Below are 12,361 nucleotides of genomic sequence, written 5' to 3'. Positions count from 1 at the left end.
CTATTGCTATGTGTAAGTCCACTAAAATAATAAAATACAGCTGCAATAAATATATTTGTCACATATATTTTAGTATTTCTTCTCATTTACTGGAATCATGTTTCATCTCCTGTTGATGGTGCTGATGTTATAGCATGTATCTTACACTTGATGAATGTTAAGACTCTGAAAAACAGAGCAATCTTGAAAACTACTGCAAGCAGTTTAAAGAACAAGTAATGAGCAATTTAAATAAATATTAATGTTTTTAACTATTTAAAAATATAAGTACTTTTTTCTTCAAATGAACTAATTTTCTGAATTTTGCAAGTAGGTAAAAAATAAATAGCTGACATTTATTGATCACTGGTTTGCTGTAAGAATACATTATATAAGGTTAATAATTTATTGCTTCCAAGTGATTTATTAATTTGATTAATTCCAGTTTAATGAGATGAATATTTTTGCTCCACAAAAGAAAATCAAATATTTTGAACACTTTGGTACATTAGCATGTGAGGTTTATCTATTTGTTTTTAACCAATAGTTAATTTCAAGTTTACTTTCCTATCACTCTCTTTTCACTCACGCTTTTCATGCCAGAATGTAAATGAGATACCTAGCATTTATTCAGATAAAGGTAGAAAGAAGTGCTATTTAAGCAAGAGTGTAGGAAGTCAGTGTTAGAGCATGTCTGCCTATTCCAGGTGACGTTCTGCTGTGATTATTAGCAATTTGATTCTGTGGCATTGAGTGCTTCTAGTCATTTAGCTTGTCTTGCCGGTTTTTTGCAAACCAGAGCCTTTCATGCACAGTGAATTATTCTGTGAGCCATTATGCTAATCTACCATATTTGAATTTGTTCGATGTTCCATATTTCTGTTAAGCCAAGTGCTTGGCTTGTGTAAACCCAAGTTAGGTAACTGTTAATTTTGTGTTCGAATAAAAGAGTCTTATACACCCTTCTTCTGACTTTTGTTTTGTTTCATTCAATAGTTTTAGTGTATGCTCCCTAAGCAAACTAGACTTTATAAGCATATTTAGATAAATTAAATATTAAGGCTAAACAAATGTGTAAATTTTGGTTACTTTCACTACGAAGTATTACATATCTAAAACTCCTGTAAAGATGAAGTTCTATCTTATTGGATTCATTTTGTAAACTTGAATGATGGGTTTGCGATCAGGTGTTCAAAAGCGTGAGATCCTCTTCAAACATCCTGTGTTTCTTAACTAAACATTCCATTAATACTTGATGGAATGTTTAGTTAAGAAACACAGGATGTTTGAAGAAGATAATTTTTCTTTTGCTTTCTGTGATGAATAAACTTCTGCAATATTTAATGTATTTGACTTAAATAAGTTAAAAAATTATAAGTGATGGTTTCTTTCTTGAAATTGATTGCAACATACTTTTCTAGAAACCTATGATTTTCCACAAAAATGTAAATTTTTGAAAGTTTCTAAAGCTTTTAATTTACAACTTTCTTTTTCCACAGGTGCCCTTATCTTTCTCTAACATTTGAAATACTTTAAAAGGTATTTTTATAATTTTTACAGCTTTCACTGTACCAGTATAATTGTTTGAAGTTAATTTGAAGTGCATTTTTGTTTAGTCTTAAGAACTCTGAATATGTAGACAAATTTTCTTCTTTAGCTATGAAGGGAATATAAATGTGTTATGCGAAAGCATAAATGCTGTAAAAGCTTCAGCAAGAATTTCATCTTTGTGAAAGAGACATCATAAAATTGCAGAAAAATCCCTTACGTTAAAATATGAATTCATATTTTACTGTATTTTGTAGGTAGCCATTTAGTGTTCTTGGTCTTGTTTCATTGTAATCTTTTAGAATCACCTTTCTGTTCTATTGGTTTGGTTTGCTTGTGGACATTGTTGCTCGGCGCAATATTTTGGTTTGCTTTCATGGTGGTATTTGGTATTGATTCATGGTATAGTTGAAATTACATACCGTTTTTATTCCTGCTAGCACTTTTATTACTAAAACTTTATTTGTTCAGTTTGTCCAATATTTGTTTAAGCTCTTAGCGGTAGCATAAAGTCAGAATTGCTTTTCATGTTTATTCGCCATGTTAATCTTACATCATGACTGCATTCATTTACTACTTCATCTTACTTCATTATCGGAAATGGATTTTAGAAATGGCTTCTTCTATCGCTGCTGTGGTACCAAATGCTGTTCCAGCAAACTTTGACAAGCTTCGTGGCCGAGTAAAGTACAGCGAGTGGAAATTTGAAGATAGGAATGTTTACAGTACATGCATCCAAGAAAATACATTTCTCTTTAAAGATCAGCATACAAAGTCAGCCATTGCAAGCAGCTGCCCAATAATGTAATCAAAAATATTTTAAATTGTGAAATAGTGAAGAGGGACAGACTGGAGTGTCAAATCTTTATGAAAGTAATAATCCTCAGAAATTGGTATAGCTGAAGCAAAAATGGTTTTTCCGAAATTCAGAAACTGTAAAGGTATAGTATTTGAATATGGTGAAAAGATGAGGAACGAAGGGAGATGCTGCCCATATGCCCTGATTAAGCTGTTGTTTCATATATTTTGATAAATTTGCAAGTCTGTTTCTGCCCATTATCTATTGCTTTGGAAAACGGCATAAAAGAAATAAGAACAGATGTAACTCTGAAAAGCTAATGACAGAGTATGCGAAAACAGGCTTTCTGGATACAAAGTGCTTTTGTTGTGAAATCGGCCAATAATCTTTGTTTTCAAGGTAAATGCAACATATGTGGTAAACAAGGCCATAATACAAAGTTTGTAAAGCTAAAATGCAGATTTTGTTCAAAAGGAAAGTTTAGTTGTAAGTGAACTTCTGAAATCGAAAAATCAGCTGGGAATTATTATTCAAAAGTAAGACTGGCAGGAAATTTGAGAGCAGAATCAAATATTAGTGTAACTGATAATTAACTATCAATTGTGGATTCAGAAATCCATCAGGAAATGACATCTTACAGTGATTGATCTTTGTTGATAAAGATAGGACTGGTGATTTTACATTTCATAAAGTAGGTGAAGGCCGTGTTTTTTTAAGCGTGGAACATAATGACAAAATTGTATAAATAATGTAGAATAATGTTTGTTGTTGTGACTTATCTCACTTGTATGACAGTAGCATCAAAGCAAGCCCACGAAATTCATCGTGGCAAGGAATGACAGTACGACTTAGCTCAATTCTGCCCCTAATTTTAATGGGGAGCACCCCAAGGAGATGAATCTGAGGGTTTCTCACCCCTCTTCTTCTACCGCAAACCTCTCGAGAGGACTTTCCGCTTGCTGCATATTTAGAGTGCCCCATGCCTCATAGATACTATGCATTTACAAACATCCATGCTTCCTCCGGGATTCGAACCCGGGCCCTTTGGTGCTGCAGTCAGCGTCGCTAACTACTGTCTCGGCTGGGCAGCTTAATAATGTTTTGTAAACATTAGAACTATATTCAAATTTAATACACTCCAGATATCTTGGAAACAAATTAAAGATTCTAACAGCATGTGATGGAGGATATTGTGATTTAATTTCAGAACAAAATAAAATTGCTAGTTACTGCTACTACTGAGGCATGAAAGCTGATACTATGCATGAAATCTCTAAAATCTTTGTTTTTTCAGTAGGAATTTGGGCATTTATGCTAACTACATCAATTCCTTTCCTTCTTGTGAAAAGTTCTAGTAATAATATATTCTTGAATACTGGGACAGGCTTTGGTTGATCTGTACAGGAACCCTGCACACATGGCTGAAATCTAAGGCACTGCAGTTCCGAATAGAAAGGTAAAAAATATCGTAGAATCAAACAAAAAGAGAGAAAAATTTAGAAAGTATTAGGAAGAAGCACGCTTCCATTTACATGAAGCTTTACGAAGTACATTTTGGACATAATTTTTCAGAGCCACAGCAAGTGGGAAAAATAAATTTCCAACATTAAAATGTTTTACATGTTTGTGTAATTCACTTTCTGCTCTGAAATTTATTACTCTAAACTGCTGTAAGGTAGTAAAGGATGTATCTACGAAAATATTAGAAAATTTCATTTATTTAATAGGTATAATACTCTCGACCAATACTTTATTGAGATAATACTAATTTTTTGGTAGTTCTGTATAATGGATAACCGTGTATTGTGGTTGTATTAATAACCATATTGAAATGCTGGTAATCTGTTGGAAAAGGATGTACTACATAAGCTCTAAAAATTGTAGTTCTTATGTAATAAATGAAACGTTAAAATATGAAGAAAGTACAGGAAAATCATGTTAATGTTATTTATTTAGAAAGGTTTTTCTTATGAAATTATCCTGATTTTCTTGAAATTGAAACTGATTTGCGATTATTGTAGGTGGCTTACTAATTTTTGCATACTTATTCATGAATATAATTTTTAAAAAACAGGTATATAACTAACATCCCTTTTTTTTAAAAAATATAGATGTACAATGTTGAATCTTTCAAAGCTGTGTCATCGTACCCGACTGTGTTGGATATGTTGAAAATAAAAGATCCAGTGGTAGCAAATTGCTTAATTGATATGGTTTGTTTTTATCCTTATTTTATCTTAGGTATTTATTTAATGAAGTTATTTTGAAGAGTTATATAAAAATTTAATTTTCATAATACTTTAAAACAGGGTTGGCACGGTACCTAGAAAACCGGAAAAACTCAGGGAATACGAAAATTGACCAAAAAATTCAGGTAAAAGTCAGGGAATTTAAATATTTTAGACAAAATCTGGAAAAGTTAGGGAATTTCATACGGCTGTTCCTCCCAAAAAAGCGATTTTTGTGCCGACATTGAAAGCGATCACTTTCTTGGCGAATTATGAAAGGCAAAGCAAGTTTCCAGCAACTTTTGGTTTCCAGTAACCTCGAGTATCAAGAGACTCCCATGCACATATGCAGTGCATGTTGAACTAAGGAAAATACATATTCTCATATAAAAAAAATCTGTTTAATACTAGTATAGGGTACCATGGAAGTTAGAATAGCCTCCATGTACCATATACACGGGATTTGGGGATAATATGATGAGCAGTAAACGGGTCATTTTAGTGTTGGCGACAATTTTCAAAATAGTGCCAAGGCCGTAGCGTATACTAGGATTTTACCACAAAATCTTTTTAGCCCCCTTTTTTTAATAAATGCCTTGTCATTTTGCAGTAAAATAAAAAAAAATACTAATCAGTCACCTAGGCTAACCATTTAATGTAACTGTATTTGCCAAAATATCTTTGATTATTCTAATTCAATTTTAAAATAATTATCTTTACTTTAATGTTATTTATGTCATTTAATGTTGCTTCTTCTCTCTAAATTTATTTATTATTTATTAGCAAATAATACTTTCAAATTTCAGGAAATTTTCTCTGCATAATCCTGAAATTAATTCTAGCAGTATGATGACATACCATCATGAAATTTAATGCACGTATTTTTTGATTATGCATGCTACTAAATTAATATAAAATACTAGAATTTATTTAAAAATATCATTAAATAGATTTTTCTTTCGTTTAGCTGCAGAATGTCTGGGAAAAAAAAAAATAAGGGTCTTTTTTAAATCCAGATTGGGCAGATTCTAATCTCAATCTTCAGTGGAGAAAACAATTCCTATTATATCTATACTAGTAATGCTTTCAGGATTCTATATGTAATAAGTCATATGCAATTGGCAAATTTTTGTGTTTTCAAGTGGTACCATAATTAATTTACCTCTTAGCACAGCCAATTTGCATTACGCGGATAGACTGGAATTTTCTTAAAACACACCTGGAAAAGTCAGGGAATTTCATTTTCCTGTTTGAGTGGCAACCCTGTTAAAATCATTAAAAAAAAATTAGGTTGTTTGCAAATGAAATAAACTAAATTCACGATTAATTAGTAAAGTAAACAGCATTCTAATGCTTAAAAAAGCATTCGTAATTAATAAATATAATCATCAACAGCATTTATGCATTGTTATTAACTAAATTATTTGTTGGGGTGTTTAAAAATTTCAGTACCTGTAAGCTATATACTGCTTGAAAGGTAGGTAAAGCATTCCTGTGATGAAAATTTATCCGGTTCCAGCTTTGAAAAATTGGCAAAATATTTAAAGGATATCCAAAGAATAAAATGGAGGATTTTTGTATGTTAAGCTCTAGCATTTTCTTAAAATAGCAAGTTCTCTGAATGCACAGATTTTCACAATTCTGTGTAGCAGCACTTAAGACAAATTCTCTGCCGCAGTGCTTGAAGTACACTCTGCAAAAAATTTTTAAATAAATAAAAGAAAAAGAGTTCGATATCTCTCGTTCCTCTGGGCCAGTTGAAGAAGTTTAATTTACATTTTCATTGTCTCAACTTAGGATATATGTTAGTGTGTGTTGTTATGGCAAAGCCTTGAAGGCTATCTGCCTAAGGGAAGGGATGCCTTCGTGGAGGACTTTCTAAGGGAAATTGGCTCATATACACGTTACACATGGGGAAAATCACGAAAACGCCTATGCAGCCAGCCCGTTTGCAGGATTCGAACCTCGGACGGAACTACCAGTGTTTGCCGACTTTACCGCTCGGCCGCTGGTGGGCGGATATATGTTAGATTTATATACAGCATTGCCCTAAAACAGACATTTTTACCCCAAATCGGACTTTTTCTGACCTTTTCCATATTTCGATTCTATGATTCAAATTATACTTAAATATTAAATTTTGTAAAACTTGGCTCGAAACCTACAGAAAAAGTTAAAAATTTATCTTGGTGTACTTTTTACAGTTTGCACCAAGAATAATTTACTTGATGAGAAATTCTTTATTTATGGTAATCTATTTTCCTTTCCCTTTCATTGGGCACAAGCAGAAAAAAGGTGCATCGTTCATTCTTTTAAATAAATTTGACAAAGTGCATAACGTCTGGCATTATTATAGTTTATGGCAAATATTCAAATTTCATAACGCTCTAATATATAAATTCACGTATCTTGGGAAATTTTGAATAAAAAATTATTTTTTTAAGTTATGCCTACAAATATATTGACTTTAAAGTGATAGTAAATATTTTACAGGTTATAATTCAAAATGTTTTTTGAAAAAATTTTAAAAATTAGTTAAAAATACAAATTTAAAAATGTATCCGAAAATATTTGCGACCTTTATTTGGATTGAACCTAAATTTCGAATTGAGAAGAAGGAATCAAGTAAGTTTAAGGAAAAAAGAAATGGTAATAAATATACACCAAATTCAATTAGCATTCAGGAGCTAAAATTTTGCGAGCTAATTTTTTAAAAACAACATATGCGATTTTTTACAAAACTTGGCACTTTGATATAATTTGTTTCATAGAAACGAAATATGGAAAAATTCGATTTCTCATTTCAGAAAAAGTCCGATTTTTTGTCAAAATACCAATGTTAGAACAATGCTATATATAAATCTAAGTCACACTTTGGAGATATGAAAAACGCAAGTTAAATTTCGTCAACTGGCCCAGTGGAACAGGACGTATATAACTGGTCCCTTTTTTTTGAGCAGAGTGTACATAATTACATAATTATGATTTGCATGCAAGGAGGGTTTGCATGTACTGTATAGATAACACCAACCTTTTTAAGGCAAAAGATACAGGAAAATGAAGCATTTTTTTAAACAGTAAATTTAAAATAAAGCTTTTTTAGCCCAAAGGGCAATTTGCCCAGATGGGCTATTAATTTCGTTTTGGCATTTTGCATTGATTCCCTATAAAAGGTGAATTGTTTTAAAAATGTTTGCCAACAAATGTAAAAGCCCAGTATTATATTTAAAGAAATTAAATAATGAAGAATCTGCATAAATGTATGTTATGTTTCTCGCATTGTGATAACACAACGGTACCTAGAGCCATCAAATTTTGAATAACTCCACTGAATATGGGCATCTGGAAGCCCAAATTTGGAATTTTTTTTATTATCTATTTCATATTTTGTAAAGCATTTATGAGTTTTTGATTAAGAAACTCCACAATTTCAAAGCGAGCAGTGGCAACACTGTATTGAGGGGAAAAACAAATTTTATATCAAGCGCACGAGACTGTGTATCGGAAATTTTAAAGATATGCTTTTTAAATTATTTTGCAATATTTCTATAGAATTGAATTTTATGGTTTAAGCATGAAGAACATGATATTTAATAAATAAAGGTTACACACAAAATATTAAAAAGATGCCCCTTTGGGCATAATATAAAATCTGAAAGCATTTAATTTTTTTTAAATATTTATTTGGAGGATTTTAAATTCATTCTCTTTGAATTACGTTAGTGAAATATATATTGCTTTGCTGTTAAAATTTAATTTGTATACTCTTTCATACCAATAAACTGAAAACAGTATTTATTAGAGTATCGAAATTTTGAGAATTATTTGATCTTCAGTGTTTTAAAATTAAAAATTGATTTTTCATTTGTTTTTTTCAGATACAAATTGAAAGTATTATCCTAATTGATGATTTTGATGCTGCCATAGAACTTATGATGAATGCACCTCCTAAATATTGCCATTCAGCTTTTTTAAAAAATGGGGACCAAATTTTTCCTGAATTTTATCGTTATTATTCTTGTCCTAAAAAGCTGTGTATAGGTTTATTAAGCCCATTCTATGAACAAGATATTAGGTACGTATGTTATCAAATTTATCAAATCTAATTGCTGATCATTTTATTTAGGCTATATTAACACTTTGAGTGCCACGTCAGTCACTGTTGACAGACACTGAATTTTCCATTCAGGTCGCATCAGTCACCGGTGACAGACACTGAATTTTCCATTCAGGCCATATCAGTCATCGGTCACTCACTCTAAATTTTCCATTCTGGCCAAAATTTTTTGGAAGGGGTTCATGCAGGAAACATTGTACTGCACATGTGATTTACAAACGATGCAGTAAATTGTTCGTTCGGGGATAAGTAACATTATTTTTTCATTAAAGACCAAAAATGGCGAATGATAGATATGGAAAAACAATTTCTGTGGAGTGATTGCTCTTACATTCTGTATATTATAAATTATATATTCTAATATTATAAATAGTACTTTATAATTTTTTAAAGCACTTTCAAACAAGTTTTTAAGTACACATGCAGCAAGCAAAGTCTCTGCTTTGATTTTTCGTGTAGGCATAGTTGATATTTCAAGACTTGCTTCTATATTATTAAAAATTCATTAATGAAACTTATGAAAAATATTGAGGGAGAAAGAAGGGCATCAATATGTTCTTTAATCAGTTTGCTGCTTTTAGTAAAATATTAAAATATTTGTCTGGGTATCCAACCTCTTAACAGATACAGGATTGTTTAATATTAGAGTATGTATACTTATATTTGATACAATAATCATAAGCATATTTACCTAATTAAAATTTTATTCACAGAGGTAATGAAAAGTTTTTTGCCCTATTACACACAAAATGTTTATGATTAGTATTAGATATCGCAACAAAATTGTCTTTATAACAGGAATGAGAACTGTCTGTTATACTAGTGAATCATTGGTATAAATTTTGCCTAACTTAAATATGTATGCGATTTTTTTTAATCTGTTCTATTAATTGTATTTCCTACATAATACTTTATTATTTTCTTAATTTTGCTTATTGTTTTTTAAGTAGCCTTCAAAAATTGTTTATTCCTTAGAGAGACGGAAAGTGAATTAGAAAACATTAATGAAGAAATAGGTAATAAAGCCAAAAGGATTAGAGAGTTGACTGAACAGCTCAAGAAATGCGCAGCCGAACGTAAATCTTTAGATGAAGCCTCAATTAATTTGGAAATTATGGTAGTGGAACTCTATGAAGAATTAGAAGCTAACAGAAAAATTGAAAAACCAAGAGATATAAGTGACCTGGTAAGCAGAATGCTTAAGTTTTCAAAATAAAATCTTAGTCCAAAAAAAAAAAAAAAAAAAAAAAAAAAAAAGTATTCTTAATTTTACGAAATTATATTACTGTGTGGCATTTCAGTATATTTTCAGTTGCAATTTTAGTGTAAATTCGCTTATAAAATAATGTAGAATGCATTCTTAGCTTTGCAAATAATTTTTTAAATGCTTCGGAACTGTATTATTGATTTGATTCAGATTATTACACATGAAATATGACATAAGATTTTTAATAATTTAATCATAAATATTATTTTTTGAGCAGAGATGTTCTTTTATTGCATCATCATCATCATGTTGGCATTCAGCCATTCTTTCTTCTACTTCCATTGGTCAACAACCAAATTTATTATCAACAACTACAAAGCTTTCCATTCCATCCACAGTTTTGCAGTGTTTGCAGCCAACAAGCAAACATACAAATAGCAAGTTTTCTTTACGGATGCATCAATGTCACCCATTGTGGCTGAAATTTTTATGCAACATGTGAAAAATATTATTTTCTAGTTCTTTTCCTATTTCCACCTTAAAAAACCCTGTTGGAAAAAAAATATGAAGGAGTAACTCAAACAGCACAACATTAATGAATTTCAGTTCTCCACACATTCGACAAAATTCTGACCATTATCATCAAGAATTACAAACTCAACTGGACTTAGCTCACTGATCTGTTCAAGAAAAGTCATATTCTTGATGATGAAGGTAAAATGAAAGTTCGGAATGAGTATGAAATTGCCGAGTTTCCTGCATATCATAATGTGCAAGTTCTCAATGTAAATATTTCTTATCAAGTTTCTTCAAATTTATCCAGATCCAGCACATTCTATTTAGTGATTTTTGTAGAATAACATCATGGATTGTATATGCACTGTACTTTATAACGTGTTTTCACATTTATATTCTTTGCATACCATATGTTCAAAACATTCGATTTTTGGACTACTTTCCTATGGACATTTTATATTTGTGTATGCTAGGTGCCTCCTGCACTTTTCACCAGCTGTTAGCTATACCCCATTTAGGGGACATAATCTCAGAAATCTACAAAGTCAGGACAGCTTGCTTAGGCATAAATTTAGTTACACTAGAAAAGGCCAACTTTAGCAGTTTCGCCGAGCAACCTTTATGTCTGAATCCAAGAGCCATTAATTCCAAGTTAAATAAATTTCAAGCCATCAATTACAAATCAGTCTTCTTGTCTGCAAAAAGCTCTTATTTTACTAATGTTTGAACATGGTTTTAACATGTCAACTTAGAAATTTTTCCTCCGTTTAACTTCATTCTATTCACATGCTCCTTTTAATTCTAAATAAATAAATAAATGAAAATAAGTGAAATCGTCTGATAACATGATATTACATTATACTTCTTAAAAAATCTTGTTTAAATTTCTGTATCACTTCCTGCATGTCCATAATTTAATACAAATTTTCTTCTAAAGGCAGGATATGTTATTTGAGGAAGGAAAATTGTTTTGATGGTTCATAAGAAAATGTAAGGTTTTCTTTATTTGAGGAAATTTCTAAGCTATTTACTGCATTTTCAACATGATGGTAAGCAAACTGTTTAAAAGATCAATGTTTGTGGCAAAATTAAAAAAAAAAGAAAAATTACTGCATAAAATTGTCAGACGCACAGTTTTTAATATCAATTGTAAATAAGCTGTAGTATCAAATCAAAATGTATGAATCATAAAATTATATTAATTTTGCCAGTAAATACATAATTCACATATGAAATTAAAGTTAGCCTTAGTAATGTTTCAATAAATTCGTTCAAAATTATTTTGAACATTTTAAGCCTTGAATAATATTTTGCACCTTTTTTTAAACAAATGTTATAGATATTTTATCATGTTTATGTATTTTATTTTTATATATTCATATTTTTGCATTAAATATTATAATATAATATTTCTGCATATAAAACGTCTATCACTTACGATATTTGTTGCCGGAACATGACGTTAGAAGGAACAATTCTGGGAAGTGAGCTTCCGTGAAATTGGGTTAACGTCTTGACTTGGTAAACAGGCTGAAAGCCGAACAAGAATCAGTTATTGCTCAGATTGGCGAAAGTGATGTTTCCTTTCAAGTGACGACTGCTTTTCCGTGTTGTGTTTTGTATCACTCACACTCTTTTCGTTTTAAACTTTATTGTTATGGAAAATAATAGAAAGGTATTAAGTAAATCACTTTTATCTCAACTCCTTGCAATTCTAAAAGCTAAGGAGAAAAAACATGTAAAGAGAAGTCCTATTCTTTGTAGTGATATGTTGTATATATTTGATTTTATTATTGTACATAGTTATTTTTGTATCCATATATTTATTTAATAACTTTTATGTACATGATATAACACCATTTACTGATATTTGTTTTGTGATGAGTCAAAAATTTTTATTTCATTCCCAAAATGTTAAATATTTCATAAAGGCTACCTACTCAATTTTTTTGTTTGAATTTCCAAGT

The 12,361-nt window shown here is 30.6% G+C and overlaps 1 protein-coding gene across 2 annotated transcripts in view; it reads left to right on the top strand.

Annotated features, from left to right (window-relative positions):
- The window catches only part of LOC118181627 (structural maintenance of chromosomes protein 6-like), a 144,878-nt gene that overhangs the window by 97,002 nt on the left and 35,515 nt on the right, over nt 1-12,361 (top strand). For both annotated transcript variants that reach the window (XM_035350790.2, XM_035350789.2), the window contains 3 exons: nt 4,438-4,539; nt 8,433-8,629; nt 9,647-9,857. In XM_035350790.2, coding sequence (XP_035206681.2) covers nt 4,438-4,539; nt 8,433-8,629; nt 9,647-9,857 — 510 coding nt within the window. The remainder of the gene's footprint in view (nt 1-4,437; nt 4,540-8,432; nt 8,630-9,646; nt 9,858-12,361) is intronic.

Source organism: Stegodyphus dumicola, chromosome 1 (genome assembly GCF_044657685.1).
Source record: "Stegodyphus dumicola isolate Sdum_Otavi_A_Nest chromosome 1, ASM4465768v1".
Taxonomy (NCBI): domain Eukaryota; kingdom Metazoa; phylum Arthropoda; class Arachnida; order Araneae; family Eresidae; genus Stegodyphus; species Stegodyphus dumicola.
This window is presented reverse-complemented; position numbering and strand designations above follow the sequence as displayed.